This window comes from Sciurus vulgaris (assembly GCF_902686455.1).
Source record: "Sciurus vulgaris genome assembly, chromosome: 8".
NCBI classification, from domain to species: Eukaryota; Metazoa; Chordata; class Mammalia; order Rodentia; family Sciuridae; genus Sciurus; species Sciurus vulgaris.
In genome coordinates this window covers 30456218-30483376 of record NC_136468.1, presented here as the reverse complement: position 1 = coordinate 30483376, position 27159 = coordinate 30456218, and the positions used below count along the sequence as shown (strand labels likewise).

The 27159-nt window shown below is 34.4% G+C and overlaps 1 protein-coding gene across 2 annotated transcripts in view; it reads right to left on the bottom strand.

Annotated features, from left to right (window-relative positions):
* Positions 1-301: 301 nt before the first annotated feature.
* SLC13A1 (solute carrier family 13 member 1) overlaps positions 302-27159 on the bottom strand; it is an 88882-nt gene continuing 62024 nt past the window's right edge. Inside the window, exons 8-15 of one of the 2 annotated variants that reach the window (XM_079149848.1) lie at positions 21557-21676; positions 17714-17812; positions 17176-17277; positions 14014-14120; positions 11872-11981; positions 6715-6876; positions 4934-5071; positions 302-3326 (exon numbers count right to left, since the gene is read on the bottom strand). In XM_079149848.1, coding sequence (XP_079005974.1) covers positions 3144-3326; positions 4934-5071; positions 6715-6876; positions 11872-11981; positions 14014-14120; positions 17176-17277; positions 17714-17812; positions 21557-21676 — 1021 coding nt within the window. In that variant the 3' untranslated portion in view covers positions 302-3143. The remainder of the gene's footprint in view (positions 3327-4933; positions 5072-6714; positions 6877-11871; positions 11982-14013; positions 14121-17175; positions 17278-17713; positions 17813-21556; positions 21677-27159) is intronic. The other variant, XM_079149849.1, reaches the window with a different exon arrangement.

Sequence of the window (27159 nt, the reverse complement as noted above, 5' to 3'; positions counted from 1 at the left end):
TTTTTCCTTCTTTTACCATTATTCTTTGGTTTTGATAGCCAGGTTATACTAATCTCATCAAACTACTTGGTTTTTCTCTTTATCAGGTCTCTGCAACAGTTTATACACAATTAAAATTCTGTTCTAAAAGATTCACACAATTGGCTGATAAAATTGTCTAGTTTTATTATTTTATGAGTTGTACTTAAAATAGCACATGAAACTTAATCTAGGCAATTTTTGAATGCCAGGTAGAACACCATATTTCTTTTTCCAGGTATTTGAGAATACTACCAACTCAGAATGTCTTTTTGTTCCTAGACGAAGGCTTTCATATTCGGAAAAACTTTTGAATTTCCATCTTGGCTACATGCTATTTTTATTGTTTCCTCCAGACTACTCAGGCTTGTCTCTGCAGTATGTGGGGGTCTATGTTTGATATTTGCATTTCCAGAACTTACCTAGCAAATTTTTACTGAATTAAAGTACTTTACTTGGGAATGATATAGCTAATGCTGCCCTGGAGTAACAATTTTAACTATTTTCCCTTTTAGATTTTGTTAGAGTAATAAAACTGAAACCATGTGTTCACTTTTACTCCTTCTTTCCTTAGAACAACACACCCTCTACTAAAAATAAGAACAAAAAAATCTAATTTGGTAAAATCTCCATACTTGAGTAAAAGTAATTCACTAAAAAACCAATGTAAGTTTGGAACAAAACTGTTACACAAAGCTTCTTATCAAATATTGGGCTGTGACAGACATACAGAAATATATTTAATAGTAATCTTTTACACAAAATGAGACAGGATGCCCATATCAAGACTGAAAATGTGCAATGATACAGTTTTGTCAGTTGTTACCAATAAGGGTATTTGGAAGTGTTGGTTAAAAGTGTGCTTCACTACCTCCCAGGCTAAAATGGAGAGGACAAAGACTGGGATACTAAGGAAGGTGGATGCAATGCACACATTTGAGAGAGAGGAGCTGTGAACCCAGAGAAGCTGACAGAAATGGCAGCAGCTGGGGTGAGTGAAAGGTGCACATGCCAGAGGAGGAGGCTTCCAGGAGTCTGCACGAACAGACAGCAAATAGGCAGTTAGTGAAATTGCCTCTATTATCTAGACAAGATCCAATCCTAAGTAAGACACTGGAATTTAAAGTGACAAAGATTTCTAGTTAACCTTTAAGTGACGTTCAAGATAATAACAAAAACACCATCTACCACAGAGTGGGAGGACAGAGATTTGTTTGATCATCTGTTTTGGACTACCTTTTAGAAATTTTCAGAGACAGTATGTAACTCTCAGACTGAAAGAGCTCAAAGACTTTGATGTAAATGAGACAAATGTGAAATCCAGAAGTCAATTTTGAAATATCAGCCAAACATGAAGATATGGCAGGAGAATGTAATCCTCAATTAAACAATTTTGACTAAGTATTACCTTTCTTATATTTTGCTGACAGCTGTTGGAAATAATTCATTAAAATTATTCAAGCTGAAATGTTTGTATTATTTTCTTGAGACCCAAACTTACTCATTATAATTTGAAAAGTCATTTTATTTTTTCACAGTGAAAATGTATCCATCATAGAATATAATTCAGCCAGGATAAATTAAATGACTAGAAAAGACCAGAAATATGATCAAGACTATGGATCATAAATAAATGTGCAGCATATAATAGGGAAAAAAACGAGTGCTTAGAAAGAACATATATAACTTTAACAAAGTACCGGTATTATATTTTAAGATTTAAAAAGCACAAACGTTTTTTAATTTTTTTTCATTTTGTGTTGACAGAGAAATAATGAACATGGAAAATTTATCATATACTGTTTTAAAAGAAATATTTAAAAAACTGTCTAATTTCATAAATAATTTTATTTTCAAAAAAACAAACTGGTTATTTGACATCTATAAAGGTGTGTATGAATATTAAAAATATGAGGTTTTCTTTTGAGTTTGTCTTCTATTTTATTTTTAGCTTGAGAGTTCTGTGATCTAATGTGTCCATATTTTCCTAATTGTGCACATTTTGTTTTGATTGCTATTTCATTTGCTTTAGTCCAATTTTGGAATGGCAATAGACCTCACTCTTTTTCACATCTTATTTAATTTTTGTTTGTTTGAACATTCAGGATTTTTACCCTTCTTTTCCTTTTATTTTTTTTCTTTTAAATATGTCATTTTAATTTGTTTATTTTCCCTCTGATATCTTCTTTCAATTTCGATATAATGAAATTACATGAAATTTTTCTATTTTTATATACACAGTGATAATTCATTTAGATTTCTATATTTCCTTTTTTAACATATGACATTTCTAAAGATAAACACTTATAGTTGTATGTATCGATAAATGTGTTAATAATTTTAAAATGTTTAGATTTCCTTTCTAACTATGCTGTGCTAGTAGTAAAAAATCTTAATGAGTTTTAGCCATAGCTATCCAAAATGCTTTCTAAGGACAAAGATCATAAAAGTATGAAATATTATGAAAAGGGTCAAATAGAAAATAATCTTTATGAGTTTTCTGTTATTTAGTGGATTCAGCTTATAATTTTGGAATTATATGCTACTTCACATTTCCATTTTCATATGATATATATTAAAATTTTTTCAATTGAATTTTTTTAAAGTGAGGAATTTCATTTTGATTAAACTTTGCTCTGTACACCAGATGGCCCTGGCTTTTGTTTTTCAGCAAATTTCCTTCAACACCACCACAGAAATGATTTATCCAAGTACCTAATTAACTTTTATACTTTATTTTCTGTTTTTAGTTTGATGGGAAGTTTCTGAAATAATACATTGATGTTTGAAATGTTACACTGAACTTTAACTGTAAGATGAAGCAAATGGCCTAACCTCTTAAAGGTCGAGCTATAAATTATTCTTATGATGAAGCATGATGCAGATAGTCCATGAGCAAAATCTCAACTCCAGACTTCTTGATGAAGCACGTAGACACTCTGGTTGCATCTCACAAGCGATATCATCTCCAAGTTACGACAGCAGGCTTTGAGTGTCTGTTGAAATGGTAGTGGCTATACTACGAAGGATTTAAACGAGTCTTCAGTTTTACACAGCCACATCTTATAGTGAATTCTTAATGGTTCCCCGAAGTCGCCGTGAAATGGTAAGAAATTCTGTGCTTCTCATGGTATGGTGTCATTAGCAATTGCAGGAGCCCAAGAAGGGTAAGTGTTGAGGTCAAACATGGTTTCAATCCAGGTGAACATGCCGAGCATCACCACTGCAACACCCAAAATATTAATACCAAGTCCAGCTTTAACCTTGAACAGGAAAGAGCACAAGTGTGAGTCTCCCAAAGAGAATGCCTATAGGGGAATAAGAATACTATTGCAGAAAGCTAAACCAGATTCTCACGCATCTTAAATGGTTAACATAAATTGTCACTATTTCACAAAACAAAGGGTTCTTCTCCCATTCACATCAAAAACAATCTGTACCCAACTGCATGTCATTTCAATAGAGAGTATTAGAGAGGTTTCTTAGGAATATATCTAAGTCATTCTGATAGAGAGAAAACAAAAAACAAAAAACAAAACAAACAAACAAAAAAAACACCCTTAAAAATCTGACCTGGCATTTTAAAACAGAATATGAGTTTTGTGGTTTTATATTTTAGTGGATGAGTTTCAGGATACCATGTGATAACTATCCTTCATATTCACTTAATTATTATTGTTAATTTACCCAAAACCATTCTTTAATTGAAATTTTAGAATGCTATCTGTATTTGTACTCATTTTTCTTTGTGTTCCCGTTTTTCTCTCTTACATCATAATTATGATGTCCATCAAATCATTTCACTTATCTCCATTAAAATAGAGATTGCCAAATACCTGCTCTTGATCTGTCTTTGTTTCTACAGTGTTACTCCACCACAACTATGCACATTTGCTTTACATATTGTTTTTGGCTGCTTTTATGATCTAAGGTAGAGTTGAGTATTTTTAAGAACAGACAGTATGGCCCACAAAGCCTCAGAAATTGGTGCTTTACAGAGAATGTTTGCTAACTCCTGAATTTTCTGCATAAAACATGGAGACCTAAAGCAGTGAAGGCTACTTAGCAATGATTATTAGAGAAGTCTCCTTCTCTCTCCATGCAAGCTACTCATTTACTCCAGAATCCTATTTTTATTAATCTTAGCACACACACACACACACACACACACACACACACACACACACACACACACACACCACATATATTGTATGAGGCACCTTTGTTTACTAAAAGGATATTATGTGGCTTCTTTATAGAAACAGTTCCAGAATTTTTATGTTGCAGGGATTTAGAGATAGCAATCTGGTGGAAGGAAGGGAGCAGGGACTTACCTTGGAAATGGATTTGCATAATAAGCTCACCAAGGGACTTTGCTTATATTCTTGTTTGTATAGGTTTGGAAGCTGGTGATGAAAATTGGGCTAAGCCTACAGTATTGTGAAATAAGTTCTTAGCTGACACTAGTTTTGCATTTGGCAAACGTGTATATTTATCACTTAAATTTACCATTTTACTTGCTCGTGCTTTTAAATGCCAGTTAGAATTGGAACAAGAAAGAGGCATTTTTATCGGTCAGGCACTGAACCCAATGTCTTATTCAGGAAAAATATGTGTCGCATCGATATTTGTGATAGCAACCTCAGTTGTGTTAAGCAATTCTATTTTTCTCCTTTATCTTCACCATCACTGATATGTTCTTTTTATCTTTATTTGCAAGTACAAATTCTAATGCCATGTTCACTACTGGTGATCACTGTTAAAAATAAGTTTCTAATCAGTTATGTTCAGAAACAGAACTCAGGTCATGCTTTTTCTGATGGTTGATTAGTGTCTAAAAGGAGAGCTTATTCAAGACATCACATGCACATAATAATGTGTATTGGGTCTGGTAGTATTCTTTCAGCTAACTCACCATGTCTATGACTTTCAGATGGCCATATGAGAAAACAATGGCATTGGGTGGATTTGCTACTGGTAAAAGGAATGCAAACGAAGTACACAGAGTAGAAGGCAGCAAAATTTGAAGAGGGTTCACGTGAATGGCTTCAGACTGTTAAAAAGATAAAAAGGAGTTAATGAAAATTTGAGGGTGGGCACCAAGCATCAAAATAAATTTATTATAACCAACTTTCCCAGAAGCCAGTTGAAACCTCATGGAATAAAATTATATACACAAATGATTATTTAAATATTATAGTCCAGTTAATTTAGAAAATAATATATCATTTATTCCAGACACTAAATAAAAACAGCAACCTTGGATTATTATGTAGTGCTAGGCACTGTGCTAATTGTTTACATATACAATATATTTATACATAATATATAATATAATAAATGTAATGCACTTGTATATATATTTAAAATTTATATGAGATGGCAACTAAAACCTCAAATAACAGATGAATACACTGGAGCACAGAGGGGCTCCAGGGACTTCTCTAAGTATGCATCTAGCAAGCAGGAGAGGTTTGGTAAGGTCAGGTCCCTTGACTCCAGAGCTTCTAATTATACCACAAACTTTATTGCTTCTATGATAAAGTAATTTAAAATTTATTTTGGGATCATTACAAAAGAAAAATTATTACTATTGCTAATTCATCACATAGTATTCTAACTGTTCCATCTTGAGAAACTTATGACAAAAACCCTTCAAAATGTTTTCCCAATTATTATTTGCCAACCAACAGCCTACATTTTCTTTTTCTAAAGAGACTGGTAAAAGAACAATTCCAGAAAGACAATTGTCCCTCCCTTCTTCCTTCCCTTTTTTCTTTTTCTCTTATTTATTTATTATTTTTGATACCAGAGATTGAACTCAGGGGTGTTTAACCACTGACTCACATACCTAGCCCTTTCTATTTTTTTATTTTCAGATAGGTCTCACTAAGTTGCTTAAGGTCTCTTGCTAAATTGCTTAGTTTGGCTTTCAATTTGTGATCCTCCTACCTCAGCCTCCCAAGCTGCTGAAATTACAGGCCTGGGCCATCACCCAAGTTCCTTTCTTTCTTTTTCAAGTGCTTTCCTTTCACCAAACCAATCCATTTTAATAAGAAAAACATTTTCCTTAACAATAAGAAAATCAATAAGATCAACATTCTATATTTTACTTAAAGCTATTTCTTTTAGTTGCTATCTAGGTGGGAAAAAAGGAAGACAGACTTTCCATCTTTTACTCTTTCTTAGTAAACCCATTTCTTAGTTTTTAAACAATTTTTCCCTGGAGCATAGAGAACTGTTTTTAAGATATTGAAGCCACAAGGTGAGCCTAGCTTCCCATTCATCTGCAAATCACTAACATGAAGCACTTCTTAGAAATTTAGGAAGAAGGTTCTGGCAGAAGTGTCTACATTAGATAACTAAAGCCTAAAATTGCCAGGAAACACTGAGTCCCTCTTACAGACTGGAAAGGATCTAGAATGGCTCTCTCATTTATTTGCAAAGGAAAACAAAACCTGGTCAGAGAATTGATAAATGGTTCACTTAAAATTATTCTATTTAAACATGGAAAATATTTCTCTTGAGTCATTGTCACTTAAGGAGGCATTAATATAAAGTATAAGTTACTTCTAGGATGCCCAGTTAGGTCAGCAAAGATTCCATACCACATTCCATTCAGCATTAGAATAATCAGTCCAGTGAAAGCTACTTTTTGGAAGAAGAGAACATAAGTGGGATAAATGAGATACTTACCAGTGGAGCTAATATTGGGAAGAGGATGGTGATGGTAGCTGGGTTGCTGGCTACCTCTGTTAAAGATGTGACCATCAGAGAAGAGATCAGAATTATTAGCCATACTGGTAACGAACCTAGAGGAGATAATTTATTTCCTATCCACATAGATAATCCTGATACCTAGAAGAAAAATTTGCAATATTTATTATTTATTAATAATTCGCTTTACTTGGATACAATTTATACACATGAAAAGTATTATTTGCTGAGAATTCAATTTCTAAAATACGATTTTTAATTCTGTAATTTTTTTATGGTATGGTACATCTGGGTGGCTTTGATGCAGAGGAATTATCTATCAGTCTTATTTCAATGTTATCAACATGTTTGAGAAAGTTTAAATTGTCTTCCCACTTTGTTTTATTTACATTTTAATTTCATATATTAATATGTGTGGGTATTTTAATAACTCATTTAGCATTATGTGATTTTAAGAAGAGAACAGTCCCTCTGGTTCTTCTCTCCCTACTCCTAAATTGTGTTAGAGGCAACAACATTCAATTCTTATTAGCTATTTAGAGCTACATTTAGGGACTAGCATAATTATCTTTCAAAATAATATTCTAACTATGTATTTTCCCTAATTTTCAAAAGTAGACATTATTTACTGACTTTCCAATAGTTATGTGGGGATTTAGTTTTCTTATACCATCAACCACGCATATATTGTCTCTTCATTCCTCCAAAATCATACATCAACAATTCTTATTAAATCATGCTTTAATGCTTACCAGTATGATTATATAAATATTATTCCTAGTTGAATCACTTAGCATTCTATGATTATATTTCCTTTTCTTGTTTTACTTTTCTTGTCTTGCTTTCCCAGGAAATAATGCTTCGTTCTTTGTTTGCTTAGTTTTCTAAGTATTTATCACTGATGCATTATATTCTCCAATAAAACTGGAAAAATTACCCCCCACAAATAGTTACACTTACCAGACAAAAGAATTTTGTTGGTCTTTTCCCATGTTCTCTCGTGGAGATCTCTATTTTGTAATATTCCCTCCTCCTGCTCCATCTGAACTAGATACTTTTTAAAATCTAGTCAACAGTTATTCCTGGACAACTATTTGCTCTTACGAGTTCCTTTCTCTTTCCAGCTGTGGGAATCCTTCCTTACTTACTCTGTTGTCTTGGGGGAAAACATCCTTCTAATACTTCTGAGAACTGGTGCATAGAACGTAAATTTTGGAAAGTCTGTACATCTGAAAACCTTTTTATTTTCTTTTCACATTATTTTGATAGTTCAGCATTTGTAGAATTCTAGATTTGAAATAATTGACACTGCATATTAAATAATTAGTCTATTTCTTGTGGATTTCATTTGGGCTGTTCAGTTTGATCACATAGTGATCTTTGATTCACTATATGTAGTCCAAAAAACTGGCTGCACTCAGATTAGCAGATATATTTTCCTGTTTTTCTTTCTTAAATGAAATGGAAAACCCACTTTTGTGAGGATGATTTCAATGAGCTACTACATGTGTGAATATGCTTATGACAAACTAAGATTGGCAACAGAAACATAGTAAGTACGGGCAGCATACTCTCAGTTCAAAAACTGGCACAACATCACAGGTGTGTGTACCAGATATCCCTTGTTATTTGTAGTTTTTACTGATATTTTTGTTTGTTTTTGTCTATGACTTTCAGATGGAAAAAGACTACTCTTTATGTCACATTGACAAAAATCTATCCTAGAACACATAGACTTTAAGAATGTGTTTTATCTATATCCAATTAGATGTGAAAAAAATTACACCATCTTCATCCCCAAGGTTCTGAAATTATAAATGAATCGCTTTGATACTAGACTCTCAATAGCTTTCTCAGTGTAGAATCTCTATATCTTCATCTCTGAGAAATTTCTTACATTTTTTTTTTTTGGAAAAAAAATGTCCTTTCTCTCAATTTTTCTCCTTCTGACATTTCTATTGGTTTACTATTGAACATTTTTTTATTGATGCTTTAATATTCTTATCTCTCATTTTAAACATTTCCTTTCTTTAATGTTTTTATTCTGTTTGTGGTATATGTCCAAGTTTCATCTTTTAACACTGCTACCACTTTTTTAACATTTGCCATTGTATTTCTCATCTTTAGGGGCTCTTTTTTCCTTTTGTGCCAATTCCTTTTTTTAAAAAAATAACATTCAATTTCAGTTTCATGTCTTTAAGGTTTCCAACATCTCTTAGAGACATCAGGGTCAAATTTGTATACATATATGTAAATATACATAAAATTTTATATAAATGTATATTTATAAATATATAATATATAGTATATATTATAAATATATAAAAATATAATGTAAATATAATATAAATATATACAAATATAAATAGATATCTATATATGTAAATATAAATATATATATTATTTTGCTTCACACATTTTCCTTACTTTTTATTTCATTCCTTTTCTCTTTGTTTTTGCATTTTATCATTTGTTTCTGGTTAATATGTCAGAACTTTCCTTGTTTGTGTTGTGATTCTTGACTACCTATTCATTTTAAGGGAGAGAGAATAAATTGGTGAATGGAAGCTCTTTGAGCCAAGCAAGGATAACTGAAAGGAAGACTTTATCATAAGCAACTGAGCCATGAGCCAGGATCTCATTGGTTCTTGGTTCAGTGTTGTAGTAGAGTAAACCTTAATTTTCAGCAAGAGGGAGAGAAAGAATAGCTGCCTGACTATTCAGGCCTGGGGAAAGTATCTGAGAGGCTCAGAGCCCCCTTTTACAGTTAAAATCATCCTCAGTATAATAAATAAATAAATAAATAAATAAATCCATCCATCTTCAGTATTCAGCTTTGCCTTTTACCTCAGCTTTCAGTCTGCAGCCAGCCCTTCCTGGCTCTTCCAAGATCTCATGGATAAATCCCCTTGTTTCCCATTGACTCTTGTCTTTACCAGCTTGCAGATTTCATTTTTCATTTTTTTTCTCCTTAGCATTAGTTATCACTCAAATGTCCTCTTTCCATCTTCTAAACTCTTCATCATCTCTTGTCTGTTACTGACCCTGTCATATAGATAGTTTTTGTCTTTATAAATTAACACTTTTGTTCTGCTCTTGCCAGTTCAAAGGAGATATGAGAGAACAGTATCTAATCCTCCATGTTTGTTTTAGGGGGAAAATTTTGAGGACTGTGTGAAAAGGGAAGAGTATAAGTTCTTCACTCATAAGAAGCTGTGAGTGTCTACTAGTTTGTGAGAGATCATGTTAAAACAAATCAAGGGAGTCAGGCATGGTGGTACGCACCTATAATCTCAGAGACTCTAGAGACTGAGGCAGGAGGATTGCAAGTTTGAGGTCAGCTTAGGCTACTTAGTGAGGACTTGTCTCAATAAAAACAAACCAAAAACAATGACTGGGGATGTTGCTGAGTGGTAAAGTATTCCTGAATTCAATCCCCAGTACTGGAGAAAAAAAAGAAATCAAGGCATCCAAGAGACATAATTGCAGGAAGACCAATGTGGTAGTCATGCTGTATCCCTCTTTTCAACTAGAGGAATTTTCTAGCTTTGGATGTTTACCAAACTACTTACAATTTGGAACACAGTTTTTTAAAATTAACTGTTCTCAAATGGTTTGTAAAACCAGTCTCTAGGGCCATATTTGCCTACAGTCATATTTTTTTTTACTTAAATCTGACCGCTGAGGGATAGAGTTATTCTGGGTATTCTTGTAGGGATCTGATTCTGGGTACTAGGATTTTTATAGCAAGTTAGACCTCCCTCCATGGTTTAACTAAGTCTTCTGCTGAGAGAGCCTAGTGATCAGCCTAAATCCACACCTTTCTGCTTCTTCACTTTTTTTTGCTGGCGGTCTAGTCTATACTTTCAACGCTACCTTAAGTTTCTAGGGTCCAGTCTAGACATATTCTGGGAAAGAGAGATGAGCAAAAGATGTATCAATGTCAGATTTTCTCATTCCAATTTCCTCACAGTTCAAATGGGCAGACATAGGAATGGAAATTATTTATTGTGAGAATTCAGAGCTCATTACTGTTGAAATAGTAGGAAAGTGTAATTGTCTCATATTTTTACCATTTCTATTTGAGTCATCTATGAGAGAAACCATATCTAGACCTAAAACAATTTTGTAAAATGCACTCAGAATTGAAACAATTTCCAAAACTTTCAGCTATGACTAAATCCTCTTTCTAAAAACTCAGTATCTAAATAATATGCAGAAAATTAGGGGGAAAAAAAACTTGGAAGCAAAGAACAGACTCCCAATAGGTAACCAAGGATAGAAGAGAGAACTATTTGTTTTGAGAAGTATATAAAGTTAACCTTTTAGGAGTCCAAAGGCTTGACACACCTATCACCCCATTTCCTTCAATTTGATGATTGAGTGAGGAAATGGAGCTGCCATAAACTTTAAGTATTTCACAAAAGTCTAGGAAATCCAGACATGAGTGGTTTTTAATTAGTAAAAAAATTTAGGAAAGTTTTAGAGAAGAGATTTTTTCTTATAATGACCAAGGTAATTAAAAGGGAAGAGAACTGCTTTATAATGAGAATAGGTCGAAGCAAGAGCCAAGTTTCTTCCCCATGGTGTTCTGATTTCTTTCTACGACTTGACATAATATAATATTAGATACATGTATGAAATTCTCTCTGGGCTTCAGTCAATAAACACTCATTCTATAATTTGATACTAATTTTATTTCCAATTCTACATTTTTGGCAATAGGACCATGATATATTGAAAACCAAGAGACTACTCAAATTCATCATGAAATAAGATAAAGGTATAAACAAACACAAAGTATATTCCACAAGAGTCACTTTAAATATTATTTTTATGTTGGTTTTTCTTTCTAAGCTAGTCTTCTAATATTTTTATATGGATTAAGAATTTTAAACTCTTTTGCATTATTTCTTTTGACATATTGGAACACCATAAAAATTGTTCTGTGCTTACAGTCTATAAAAATATTGAACTCTGAACTCACCTCATCAGTGTGGTACACTCACTGCATCGTTATTGAAATCTGCATCATTAAAATGATAGAGTAAAGCCAAATATGTCAAAAGTTTGAATATTTCTGTGTTTTTCTTTTGAACAATCTTGTTAATTGTTAAAAATCTTACAGAGTATTACCTCACAGCCATCTGCCAGGGCAAACCCTCCACCAACAAGAATGGCTATATCCCAGGGCATGAATGACTGGAATTCTTTCCAAGTAATCAGTGGAGAGTAATCAAAAGCAACTGCAAAAAAAAAAAAAAAAAAAAAAAAAAAAAAAAAAGTGCTACAGTTAAATATTGCTTAAAATGTGTCACTATGTTGTTTTTATCAGTATTCTACATAGTCATCTCACAAGAAGTTTGTAAAATTTCTATATTATTTTTAAAAAGAAGATTTAATTTATACTTGATTTTTGTTATTATATTATTAAAATTTCTCTAACTTGGAAAAAATCCTTTGGCTAATATTTTGAAATATATTTAAGTAAATTATAACACTGTCATTTATAATGCTATCCATTCATTCATTCAATCATTCCACTACTCCTACTAATAACACAGTGAATTTGGATTAGACATTTCTTTGTTATGTAAAATGTAATGTTTCATTGGTTCTAGTAGAAGCATTGTTGAATTTTAATTATTGTTCACTAATATTTATTTGACTATTTTATTATTTTTCAAGTCAGAGGAATTATGATAAATTCATTAGAATTTCATTTTAAAGGTAATTCAAAGCTCAAATTAAAAAATTAAAATTTCATTTGTGAAAATAATAATGCTCATGAAGCAATTATCACAAAGATATCTCCTGATATTTGGGTTCTGATCTTTCCATTTATTGGTTGATAAATAAGTTCATTTAGGAGCAAATTATTCCATTTAACAACTGTGTGTAAGAGGCAACCTTCCACTTGATGAGATTATAAGGTTACTTTTCAAATTCCTTCTTATCTCCTTCCCCAAAATTGAAACCAAACGTACCTTCACTGATGACTTTTAAATTTTGCTACCAAGTTCTTTACTTGAATTAAGACCACAAATACTTTCAAAATGCAGACATCTCTGAAATGACCTCTTATTTAAGTTTAACAGAGTATTATCCACCATTTTAAAACAAAGTTTAAGTAAATTTATCAGGGAGAAAATTATTAAAGGACGAGGGTAGGGAGAAGGGTGGATTGGGCCAAGTCTTTCCCTGAGGGAAGGATTCAGATCTAGGAGCCAGGGAAGCTAGAGCTTATCACTGGTCCCTCAGTCCTTGTCACTGCAGGTGCTTAGGGATTTGATTGGTATGCTTAATCTTCAGGGTCATTCAGTGATAAATATTGTACTATCTCCTTAACACATGTTGAGATATAATCTCAAGTGAAGAGCAAAATGCATTTATTTCTATATCATGCTCTTCACACACATCATGTCCTGAATATCTGATTCATTCTTCATTTATGGATGGTGATGCAAGGAGTCAAGTGGGCCAACCCCATAGCATAAAACACAGTTTCTATCCAGTAAAAACAAACACACAACAAACAAAACAACAAAAACTGCATAAATCTACTACTCTATTTTCAAACTTACAAACTATTTGTAATGTGTCAACACATTGACATTATAGAGTTCTGACTACCTAAAACATGCTGTGTTAGTGTAACGTAGAGACATGAGTGATCCTAGGTCTAAGAAGCGTGCCTGTGGGAGACTGTATGCCCATGTACATATGCATACCTGTTTGTCCATGTGTTGAAAGTGCAGTGAATGCTCCCACTAGCCCATATCTTTTTATTGCAACCCTAGGTTATGGCCACGTGGGATTGATTTTCTTTTCCTCCATAACTACTGTGAGGATGTAAATGCTCTTTCTCTTGAAATATCACATCATCTTTTCAGATTCTCAGCATTTATTACCAAAGGCTCATCAGGAAGCAATGACTTTCAATTCTTGTCTCTGTTTGTTGATAGTAAGATTAATTCTGATTATGACAGGGAAGTTGGTTTATTATAGGTCAGGTACTATTGCTCATACACAGCAGAGTCCTAACCATGGTTCATAAGGAAGTCTATTTCTAACTCCTGCAAGTCAGGTGAACTGTCTTGTGGGTGGAAGACAAGTACTGGCTGGATGGATGATACAGTGTGCACATAGGGCATGCTAAGCCAAGGGTTGTGACAAGACAGACATTCCTTCTGTTCTAAGTGCTAGCTGAAACTGATGGAATTTTGTAATTTTTTGTTCTTCTGTCAAATTCAATCAGAGTTATAAATGATACTCAACCAATTTCTCCGGTAGGTGTAGTTTTTGTCAGTGTCTTAGCTGGGATGACAAAGAAAAGGAGTCCTACAATTAAGGCAACAGTTGAATCTGTAACATAACCAGATTTCCTGAAAAAAAAAAAAAAAGTGTATATTAAAAAATGGCATTAAGAACTTCCATGAGCTAAAACATCAATTGATTATACTACTAGTATTTAGATAACAGTGGCAGTATATGTTATTTACTCCATATAATAAACTCTAAAATGTGTGGATTTCCAACCAAATAACATAATTCCTTAGAACCCATCATCAGAACACATTCCCATTGCTCTCATATATTTCTTCTTATTTTCAGTATCATATTTACAGATGCTGACATATTAGGTCAACTGGCCAAATTTCCCTTTTAGGTAAGTTTACAGATTTGTAAACCAATTTCTTCTTTGGTTTGCTTTTTTAAAAATTATATTGGCAGAGAATTGAGGTTGAAACAATTGATTAATGGGCTTATGACATCCTTTTCTTGAACTGTGGCAAGGCATAATCCTGGTAGAGTCTTCTCAAATTCTTCTATAAACCGTGAAAAGGAACTGATCTGTTTACTATGTAACACCTGCTTCTGCAGTTTTATGTCCCAACCATGTCATACAAAAAAACCCAACCCATTTAATTCTTTGCATTCCATGAAACTCAGTCAAGAATATTAATTCCTGGAATGCTTTATGAGATGCTCATAAATTATCACTGTACAAATTAAGAGTGATTCAGGAACAGATGGGGGTCTTAGAATCACCAGGCCATTCCAGCAAATAAGACAGGTTCCCAGAAGCCTCAACAGTTAAAAGCACCTGGAGACCAGAAATAAATGAAATAGGCATAAACAATTAGAATAAGTTTCAAAAGTTAGCAATATTAACTAAGTGCATTTTCATAGCCTGAGGAGAAATGCATACACCATAAGGATTAATTTTCTATACTGTAACTAACTTTTATATTCTGGAAGCTTCTCAACTTTTGTGATTGGCTTGAAAAATCTGAATAATCTTTCTTAATCTAACAAATTTTTAAAGGGGTCTATTTTCCTTAGAGACTTATTTTCTTTCCTTTGGGCTAAAATTCTACCATGGCATAATTTGTTCTATAAACTTGACCAATGCTAATAATTTTTTTCTTATTTTTTGATTTTAGTTATAATTTTTTATTGAATTTTTGCCAAATTGGGTCAGGTGTCATGTAACTGGATTTTGCTTTATATGAAAAGACATATTGAATTCTGTCCAGGTTCAAACAGATGGAATGAAAACATTAGGTGGTAACTGTAAATCTTAATATTTCATACTAGGTTAAAAATTCTAAATGTCTAAAACCTCTAAGTAATAAATGTATTCAACAGAAAATATATATTTCAAATAAAATTAAATCATAAATATTGAATAATTTATTTTCAAGAGACTTTTAGAATTATTAGTATTTGTGACTTATTTTTAGTTCATTATAAATTAGGCTGTCTCAGTATTATAAAATATTAAGCTTATACACATTTTATTTACTTTGTCTCTGTCAATTAGATTTATATTTTTCATCCTCTCTCAAACCTTTGTTCCCTTTCCTATTGTTTTTTTCTCCAAATTCTAGGTGATGGTAGCACGTGCCCATAACAAATGCACTGTTTTCCTGCTTACAAACAAAATATCTCCTGAATTACATTATTATCCCCTAAAGAGAAACACTTTGAAACTGATTAAACTAAAATTCCTATTGGGATTTTTGCCTGCATTTTTTATTAGCTATTGTCTGGATTCATTTAGTTCTTACATACTAGTGTTAAAAGATTTCCCCTACCTTGGAGGATAGGAGTCTGATTTTAGAAAGTTTATGTTGTCTATATCCTATTACAAAACCACAAAGTAACTATTCAACTATTTAACAATAACTTTCTTCAAATAATCAGATGATGCTTTTTGTTTGATCTCTCAAAATGAAAAGCATTACTCCCAAGGGAAGCCCATATTTTACAACACGCTACCATGTCATATTGCTTGGATTGTGAAGTCATTAGAAATTTGGATTCAGTCTTTGCACCATTTAAATATGGTGGTAATGACTATAAACCAGAAGGCTCTGATCCAGGGACAAAAGAGTTTCTTTATTCCATGTGGCCAAGATACACCTGACTCAAACAATTTTGGTTTCTGCTCCAAAGCGTATGGATTATTGTTGGGGAATGTGAAACAAGAAGTCCAAGTCAGAAATCTGCTGAATTTAGAAATAGGAATACTCCAGTGAAAGGTAGACTGGGAACACAAATCTCAAAAACAGATCATTCCTATTGACATATAGTATGGAAAATTTTGCTACAATTTCCCTTCTCTCTTCACATGACTCATCAATGACTGTTGGTATATAGGACATGAAAAGATAAAATGAACTCCAGCGGGCTTCTAGTATTAGCTCTTAAAATCAGTCATTTTATTAATTCAGGAACTCTTTATCTTTGAAATGGAGGCTAGGCTGAATTTTAGTGAACGAGCACAAAAATATACATATATGGAAAGAATGACAAGCCCAATCAATAGTCTTCGGTAGAAGGAAAATATAATAATAATAATAATAATAATGTTGGATGAATTTATGTTGGATTATTCAGAGGCATTGAGGGACATTTCTTTCATGTAATAAGCATGTATATAGCACTTTCTACAGAAAAAGGAACAGCACTCTTCTGAGTGATATTATTGTCTGCATTTTAAAGATGAAGAGGCAGAGTTCAGTGACTTGCTCAAAGTGAAAGAGCCAGGAGTGGTATCCAGGTAGTGTGGCTCTGGTATTCATACTCCTGACCTACACCAATCATGGCTTTTCTGCAGATGGTATTTCCAATCTTGTAAGGAGGGGAACCGCCTTGTTTAATGTACCCTTGTGTTCAAGGATACAGGATACAGGATACACAGGATAGTATGTTATCCTTTATAGGATAGTATGGTTATACTTTCTGTCGTCTTAACCTTAGATTTCATTTCTTTTAATTATTTTTTTCCTGAAAAGATTAGAAATAAAAATATTTTTTCAAAAGAAAGGAAGAAAAGAATCTTATACTATAATTTGAAGATATAGGAATTATGTAGGAGAGAAGCTCAGTATGAAACAGGAAGTTCTGACAAGCATACCACGTAATACTTACTCTGAAAAAAGTACAGACCAACCAGAGACAAATCCAGGATCTCGGGTAAACCATAGAAGGGCCATTATAATGAAGAGAACCAAGGTCACGATTTCTTGATACCTGTGGGAAGACTCCAGAGCTGTCATTTCTTCTTTTCTCTATAAGGATGTTTGTGAAGACTCTCTGAGCTATTGTCAAGAGTAATTTTAGCAGAGCACTAAACTCTGTAAGAACTGGATATGTCAATGATTAGAGAGCATCCATATAGTTGGATAAAAACACCACGCCTTGGTAGGCTCTCTCAGCTTCTTGTCATTCTGCCTGGAAAATTCTAGTTAGACAGTGACAGTATTTTATCATGTTGAGTTTTATTCATGAAGTTTAGCAAATTTGGTATGTGAGTCAAATGTTATAAATACCTCGTGGACAATTATGTGCTTATTTGCTTTTAAACAACTACTTGCAATCTTGCAATCTCTCTCTCTCTCTCTCTCTCTCTCTGTGTATGTGTGTGTGTGTGTGTGTGTGTGTGTGTGTGTGTGTGTGTGTATCTTACCTCATTGGGCCGAGTTTTTGGTATTCTTGCTTAATCACCTCAGCGCATGCTTTCTCTTTGACAGTTCTGGTTTTGCCACATTTGAACAACTCCTTAAAACTGAAAAAATAAATAAATAAATAAAGATGGTTAAGCAAAGGGTTCTTTCATCACTGCCTTCCTTTACAGAAGACATTTTTGTGAAAACCTTTTATGATATGAATCCCACTGCTAGTAATAGAAATCTGTGCTTTCCAGTTATTTCTCCCCACTCTTTTTGAATGTCTTCTCCACTCTATTTAGTTTTTTTACCTGGTTGGCTCACTTCTCAATGCTTAATTTCTGTTGCCTATTTTCATGATGTCTTCTTCCAACCTCATCATTATCCAAGTCCTTTGGTGTCATTGCAGTTTTGCCATGTGCCACTCATGTCTGTTTAACACTTTCGCATATACTCCATTACTATATTATATTCCATTTTAAAAACATATTTATTATAGCTCTTGTTTGCTGCACATGTATAAGTTTTATCCCAGTAGTTAGATAAATAAATTATTTGAGGACAGGGACAGTGACAGTGTCAGAGTTGTTTTCTTTCGTCCTGTATCTCTTACTACTGGCATACACTATAAATATCTGACTCATCAACTCAACAGTGCCTTTGCCAAATTTATGAGACAGTGGGTGTCAGATCCATCAATTTTCACAAAATGCTAAATTTGAATTTTACGCTAGAATAGAAAAGTCACATAGACTGATCCTGGTCAGAATTCAAATTAGGACTATCCTCAAAAGTAAAACCAACTCTACTGATTTTTTTTTTCTGTAAGTTTCTGCATATCTCTCTCTCAACAGCATCTAGCAGATCTTCCAGTTTATTTCCAAGAGGAAATGCTATACTTTGTTGCTTTTAGCTGCTTATTTTACTGACCTCATGATTTCTTGTGACATATTTTTTTCTGTCCTAAATTTCAGGGTTTTCAAAAATTTAAACAGCTTTTGTGGAACACTGCTCTATGTGGATTTTTTTTTGTTTGTTTTTCTTTTGGTTTGATTGTTTTTATGAATCCTTCCAGAGGCAGTAGGAACCTGGGGAATTTTTGGAACTTTTGGAATGTTCGTGGGTAGATCAGTTTAAGGTATGTGAGGATAGAGAAAGTAGGCACATTTTCTTCTGTAGAATTTTTGTGGTAACGTTTACTTATGAGAGACCAAGTAGAAAGACTAGGATGATGAGATGCTAGTTTTCACACTAGGGTACATGAAGTTTATTTTTTTTCCTACAACTGTGTTATTCAGCCTTGTTTGGAGTGTGATTCCCTTTGAAGGAGCAGAATTTCCTCAATTCTTAAGCCATCCATCCTATACTTAAATACCCTCATGGGTAAACCCCAACCCCTGAAAATAATTAAATGGATATTGTTGTTGTCATATCAATGAAGGAATAATTACATTTTACAGTTTCAATTCAGTTACTGGCTAGTGCCAATCTCAAAACTGTATCCCTTTTCACAACATAAATAGCACTATTATAAGCAACGAGTCCATGGGTCACCTTGAGAATGCTCTGTGGAAAGGTAAGAAAGATAAAGTTTCTTAGAAGCTGCTCTCCACCCAGTGCACCACATATACACTCTGTCACTTTGGTTGTAGATAGTAAATGGTTAAGTCAAGGCCAAATTGGCTTTCCTACACATACCTTAAACTGATCTACCCATGAACATTCCAAAAGTTCCAAAAATTCCCCAGGTTCCTACTGCCTCTGGCAGGATTTATAGAAACAATCAAACCAAAAGAAAAGTAAGAAAGTGAAAGTTAATACCTTCATGGAGGAAATGATGAAGCACATGCCAATGTATCAAACTCAACCTCTCCATTTAAATCAGTTCCAAGGCCCTGATAGATGAGCTGCACTTCCCAAGTGTACTGGGACATTTATAATGGGCGAGTTAACTCTGTTAACAGTCAGCACACTAATCAGAACGTATGGTAGCCTGCCAGGGGAGGGGCTCATAATTTCTGTTTGTTGATCTAAAACCCCTGGAGGTGAGCACCCTGGCAGACTGGAAAGGACACTGAAAAATTAGCCAGAGCACGAAACTGTGCTGCATGTAACCAGCAGTGGACAGAAAGGGGACTGTTCAAACCTGCAGTGCATCATGATTTATGGGCTTTGCCTAATGTATGTACTTCACAGTGGTTTTTTTCCTTCATAAGAAATGTATTTAATATATCTTTCCTTTACCTTCTTAATTTCTCCTTTCTGAGTTGTAGGTTGTATTAACGTAATGATAATGGTTACACATATATTTTATAAAGTCTTTATGTGTATCAACAGAGCCAAAACAGCTGTGGGCCTGTGACTGGATCCTTTCTCCTTTGGCTCAGAATTCCTGTCCCCTGGTCTGGCATTGCCACCTGTGCAACTAGGGAGGCCCCCCCAAAGACTTGGGTTTCCTGGGAGGGGCACCGAGTATCCGCTGGCTTCTCCCCACTGATGCCCACCTGCTGAAGTCAGTGACATCCCACACATTTGCTTCAGCGGGAGGACTGCCACACGCTGCTCCCACAATCTGGACAGAATTATTTTTGTTAAATCATCAGTACCGTCTTCCCACTACTAACACAATTGGGCAGTTCTGGAGAAAAATCAGGAAGAATTGAGAGGGGAGAGTGTCAGTCCTTATGTTACTAGGCTTGGAAAACATGGGCATAGGCAGGAAATCACATCCACCATACTATTTTGCTTTTCAAAAGAACTACAAATAGCTGACTTCAGCCTCATTGTCTTAGTGAATAATATGCTTTTTTATTTATAGGTCCTGGAAATGATTTAAATAAAACTCCACAAAAATAAATTTGAATTGTTTCATTTTTCCAGAAAAAAAATCCCTCAAGGTTTGCTATATAACTATTTCTTCTTTTGTTTTGGAGCATCACTAAATGAACTGAAAAAAACAGGCTGCATTTTAGGTTTTCCTGAGAAAGCCCTTCATAATTTTCAGTGCCAGCTGACATCTAAGTCATATAACTCATTGGTGGTTATGAGCCACCAGCTTCAATCCTAGCCAAAGTAGTAGGCTGAAATTATACATATAAATACATACATATAGTATATAAGCATATATGTATATATTTGATATTTTATTGGCATCAAAAGTTCTTTATTGATCAGTGTGTCTTCTCTTGGGTACTGTGTATTCAACTAGGACCCAGGTGTGTTAGATCATAGTATTGGAGTTGGTTTGTGTGAATTCTATCATTTTACAGTTGAAGAACTGAGACTGGGACTGGGTCAGGACTTGCAAAGATCATTTGTCTGGCCTGTGAGTGTTATCCCTGGTTTCCCAGTCCCTAATCTGATAGAGAACATTCTCAGATCTTCATTTTACTTTATATGTTGGGGCTGGTTTCAATTTTGGTGCTAGCCAGAAGCAGGAAACCCTGTGTGCTATTGTTGAGAGTAACTTAGTAACCCAAGTCCTCTCCCCCTGATACCTACCTGCTGATATCAGTGACACTGAGTCAAGTGGAGGGCCAAAACTTCTAAAAACTCCACTCTGTCAAGTGGGACTGAGTCCTCATTATAATGAGTTCCTTATACCCTTCTGGCTTATACATATCTTAGTGACTTAGGACTCAAAGGACACCTGGATGCTTTATATAGACTCTTTTCCACAGCCAACATTATTTAAATGAGATTCTAGCTTGTCTTTAAAATGTATTCATGCATGTCAGTTTTGGGGTAAGAAAAATGTGGAAAAGCACCAAGAATGGCGTATATGAAAGAGGACTACACAAAGAACTAAGAACTCCAAACCAGGACACCTTTGTTTATTTTATTAACATGAAAAGTTGACTTACTTGAATCCTAGGAAAAGCCACTGAAGCCAGATCCAGGACAAGAGTAGAAGAATAATAGCAACCGGGAAGGAAAGCATAAACCATGATCCAAAATTGAGGCAATCACAATCAGGATAGCGTCTGTATGAAAATACAGAGAAGTGTTCAGAGGAGGCAAGGGTGAAATCCCTTTTAATGGTCTCTGGGAAGCAGTGGTCCACATGTTTCTTATGCTACTGGACAAGAAGGAAGTCCTGACATGTATTCACCATTAAGCACAGTAGTTATTTGTATTCCTTGTCTCCTTTCTTATTTTTTTGGCAGGGATGGAGTGGATACCAGGATTGAACTCAGGGGCACTTGACCACTGAGCCGCATCCCCAGTCCTATTTTGTATTTTATTCAGAGACAGAGTCTCACTGAGTTGCTTAGCCCCTTGCCATTGCTGAGGCTGGCTTTTAACTTGAGATTCTCCTGCCTCAGTCTCTCGACCACTGGGATCACAGGTGTGTGCCATGGTGGCCAGCCCTGTCTCCTTTCTTGATTCTATAACTGCATAATTATTGCTGTATCCCAGAAAAGCAAGAGTGGGTATGTTTTGATCTCTGTTCCCTTCATTCCATCTTTAGCACTGTACCGACATTCATTAAATGCACAAGGAATGGGTGTGCACAGGGAGGGTGTATTTTTTTTTTTTTTTGTTACTACTCAAATCAGAATAGAAGTAAAGAAAGCCAAATAAGCAGACTTAGGAACTGGTGAAAATCAACAGAATTGTCTATTAGCATTTCACTTTGGAAGTGGGCTTCCTTGATTCTTAGGCAGGAACTCTGATCCAGCCCATGCCACCTCTCATAGCTGCTTTTTCCTCGGTTTCTTCTGTCCCAAAACACAGAGCCATATAGTAGCCCTTTCTTTCTAGATCCAGATGATGCTTTGGGGTTCAGTCAAATGGAATAACTCTGGGTCATTTGAGAACAGTAAAAATGTTTGGGGGAAAGCATCAACTTCTTCTTTATTTCTTCTAGTTACTGTCAACTTTTTAACTTGCATAAGAGCAAAACAACGGAAACAAAATATGCTTTCAGTTTCTTTGGTAATCTCACATTCATTATTTAAAAATGTGGTCTAAATACCAATAAAATCTCATATAGTCATCTACTTTACAATGACAGAAAAGCAACAGGAAATTTAGGAAAGTTTTTTAAAACATTTTTAAAGCAACAACAGAGTTGGAAATCTGAAAAATATAGAAAACATACAGAAGTAATAAAAATATCATTAACATATGCTTTAATATTTTTCAAATCACAAAATACAAAAACCTTTGCATAAATATAGATATTCAGTTGTTTTATTTAAATTACACCTTTCATTTATTACTTTCAAAAGACCATATAAATAAATGAAGCATTTCATATTACATTTGTATAGCAAATTTATGTATGTTAGGAAGTTCCTTCTACTTTAAGAGGGTTTCTAAGTGATACAAAGACTTAAAACTTCATAGTATTCAAAATGAAAGATTTCCAATGTTTTCTTCAATTTTTTGCATTTATAAAAAGTTACTAATCAAAATTTCCTCTGGGAATGTTAACTTAATATGGCCTTAGTTTTCTAAGGGGCCATGTTGGATATGCAGCTCGATAAGTGAGTCTAGAATTCAGAGGAAAAGGCAGGGATAGAGATATAAGATTGGCAATCATAGTGTGTAGGTGGTACTACAAGCCATGGAAATGGGTATGATAATTTATGGAGTAAATGGAAATTTAGACATAAAGAGGGGCATGCTCAGTTGTAAAGGTCAGGCAGAGTTTAGGAATGAGCAGATGAACTAAGCACATTTAATTCTGATGAAAATCCTGTGATCAGGGCATTATGTTTCCATTTTACACAAGAAGAAACCAAGTCTCAAGGGGTTAAGTGAATTGCTCAAGGTCACAGATCACACAGTCAAGCTGGATTTTTCAACACAGGAAGATTTTATTTTAAAACACAACTCTTCATTAAAGCACTGGCACTATGTTCTTGACCAATATAAACATTGAAATTTCCATATGTATTATGAAGTATACATAGCCAGACTGCAACTTTAAGTTTCTAAGGACATTTCAAAACAACTGCAGAAATGATTGCACCATACACGGAGGCATGCTTTGATCTAAAGCATATGTGTGCTTAAATTTTGACAACTAGAAAGATAACATTGTCATTGCAGTTCTTATGATCAATGAAATACACAGAAATACCAATGAAATACAAAGAAATGACTTGAAAAGAATAGAGGTAGTCATGGAAATTTACAACCTTGTAACAGATTTTGGCCATAATAAGCTAATGTCTACACTGATTATAGTTCTATTGATTAATGAGTGTTTTGATTGTTTCTGAGACAAAGCCACTTTTTAGTTTTGGATTTGTTTGCTTTCAGAGGTTTTTTTTTTTTTTTTTTTTTTTTTTTTTTTTTTTTTTAATATTAACTACTTGATATTCAGAAGCCAGGCTTAGATATCTAACAGTGACAGCAGAAGTAGAAGCAGCAGCAATAACAATAGCTCCCACTGTTGACAAGTTCTCCCATGTGCCAGGCTCTCTACCATGGTCACATGTACACTATGTCTTTAAATCCTTACAATAATAAGTCTTAATATTGCCCCCGTTTCACACATGAGGAAACTGACCTTCACAAGGTACAGCTAATAGACAGTAGGTTTGAAATCTGAGCCAAAGTTCAAGTCCAAACTCTGTGATGTCTGAATGTCTTCTATGGCACTTTCCAGAGAAATTTTTTCTGAGAAATGTTTATTGCTCATTTATGAAGGGAAAATTCTGGTAACCTTTGAAGGTGGTTATTGTTAGGTAATTGATTTACCTTCTCCTTTTATTTAGCACAGAGTAGAGGTGGGCAGATAGGCTCTGAATTCAGGGCAAGCATAAGCAGGTTTCCTTTAACCCTCCTACCTTATGAACCTATGGTGCAGTCCTCTACATGTCTGTGGCTTTGCTCTCCACGATTTTAGTTACCCATGGTCAACTATGATCCAAAAATATTAATATTTTTAAACTCTTTCAAGATAGAAATTACATTCATTCAATTTTTATTATAGTACTGTTATAATGACTTTGTTATTTTGTTAATTTGTTGTTTACCTGCTATCATGATATATTTATAAATTTAACTTTATCATAAGCATGTTTGAATAGGAAAAAATATCATCTGTATGGTTTGGTACTATCTGCAGTTTTAGGCATCCACTGGGGGTTTTGGATAAAAGGAAGGATTGTTATTTAACACACAGTACTTTTTTCCAAGCTACTTTCTATACCCATGATTTCACAACTGACATCTATAAACTGAATAGTATACTTTAATAACCAGTAAGCTATGAAATTTTACTTGCCATAGTCTTCCATTCTTTTTTCTGGTAAGTTTTTTACTCATGTGTATTTCAATTATAGATGATGTACTTGTTGGATGGTATTGGTGAATCAAAACTTTGGTACCATGGAAGTAGTAATTGTCCCTAATAATATATTGTTCTTCCTAAGTTCATTTTGATTGAAAAATGTTATTCAATTGTTTAGATAATTCCCCAGAACAATCAGTACTTTATATATTCCCTGTATCTCTTGACAGAGTTCATCTCAACCAGTGTTTATTGATCACCTACTCTACCCCTTAAGGGCTAAACAGGAGAGACAATGAATGATTCATTTGGCCTTTACAAGGCTGTCATTTTCAAGGGTGATGGTGGTGCATGTGAGTGCAGGAGACAAGTTTATAGAAATGTAAATATAGATTATGATAAGAGGAGAAAGGACTGATGGTTAGGGAGTAACGGCACAGAGTTTCCAATGGTATAATAACCACACAAGCAAAGAAATATGTTGACAACATTGGCTGGTGTTTTAAGAATTAGAGGAGGAAGAAATGGGCTAATTATAGTGTGGCACTTATTAATAGTGTTAGGAAAGGAGCAGACTGGGATGGAATAGAGAGCGTTGACCAAGTAGGATTTTCCTAATGGAAGAACCAATAAAAATCTATAAGATTCTAACAACAGTGGGTGGAATAAAGAATATGTCTAAGGATTTGTTGAGGTGAATAGTGAACTAATCACAGGGGAGTTTAGGACTTTCAGAATTTAGGTGCCACAGGTATTAGATTACAAGATTGACTTTAAATAATGAAAATGTACTGTGTATTTCAAAAAATCCAGGAAAAAATGAATTTGAAGGTTTTTCCCACAAATAAACGATAGACATTTGAGAACATATAGATGCTTGTCTTAATTTGAATATTATGTAAGTGGTGTATACAAGTATCAGACATCACATGGTATTCCATAAATATGCAATTTTCTTGTGACAACTTTAAGAAAAAGGAATGAAAGAGAAATTTCATGTGTCTCTACCTCCCAGTCCTTGGATTACTCATGACCACCACTTAAAATATAATCCTCTGCATCCTCACATGTAGAATGAGGATATCTCTACAGGATTTGAAATTGCTGCTTTCTCTTATTCTCTTCATCCCTCTTGTCACCAAGAAGAAAATATCCTTCTCTCCCAAGGCTAGCATTTCCATCTGTGTTTTGAATTACATTCCCACCTGATCCCACCTGACTCTTTATTCTGACAAATATGCTTTCTTCTGTTTTTTTTTTTTTTTTTTTTTTTAATTTCTTTAAAACAGGTATCTCTCTGTTTTTAGTTTCCTTCCCCTGATGTAAACCTAAACTGACCTCTCACCCTTGTTCTAAAAAAATCACTCTGCCTCTGGTCATACTCTGCATGTTCTTTTCTTCTTTTCTTTGTCAAACTTGAAAGAGTTACTTAAACTTGTTGCTTCCCCTCTCTACTATATACTCACTCATTCATCATCTCATCTGAATCGACCTCACTACCTGCTATTCCACTGAACCTGCTCACACAGTGGAGAACACTACAGAGAACTGAAAGCTTTTTCTCAGCCATCAACCAACTTGACTCTCCTCTATCACCATAACTGCCCTGACGCATTCTTCATTTTGAAAATGATCCTTTCGACTTTCAGAACACCACGTGCTCCTGCTTCTCCTCCTACCTGATTAACTTTACTCACCTTTGTTCTTATCAATATTTTCTAAGAGTCTGACTGGAGTCTTTTAACTCCCCCACCCCCCATGTGACCATTTCAAAAATTTAATGTTTGCTTTTATAGACAGATTTCAAGGGAAGGCCTGGGAAGCCAAGCAAAATGTAGCAGGGTTGGCATTCCTTCAGGCTGCTCAGGAGATGGTGATGTATGAAGCTGCAAGAAGGAAGCCCAAGCTGCATTGGAGACACCCTGGATTAAGAAATTCCAGTAACATGGTATGTCTGCTGAGGAAAGAAGCTGGCTACAGACAGAACCAGCCTGAGAGAGGCTATGTTGACTGTAAGTGACAATTATATTAAGTAAGTGGAAATTATATCTCATGACTATGTGCCACAGATACTAAACGTCGAGCTACAGGACTTGTTTGCCCACCTGGGTTTCACTCTTGTTTTGGTCCCATCCCTTCTTTCTATGCCTCTATTTCTCCCTTTTGGGATGGGTATGTTTATTATGTGCCATTTTGGTTTGGGATGTATGTAACTTC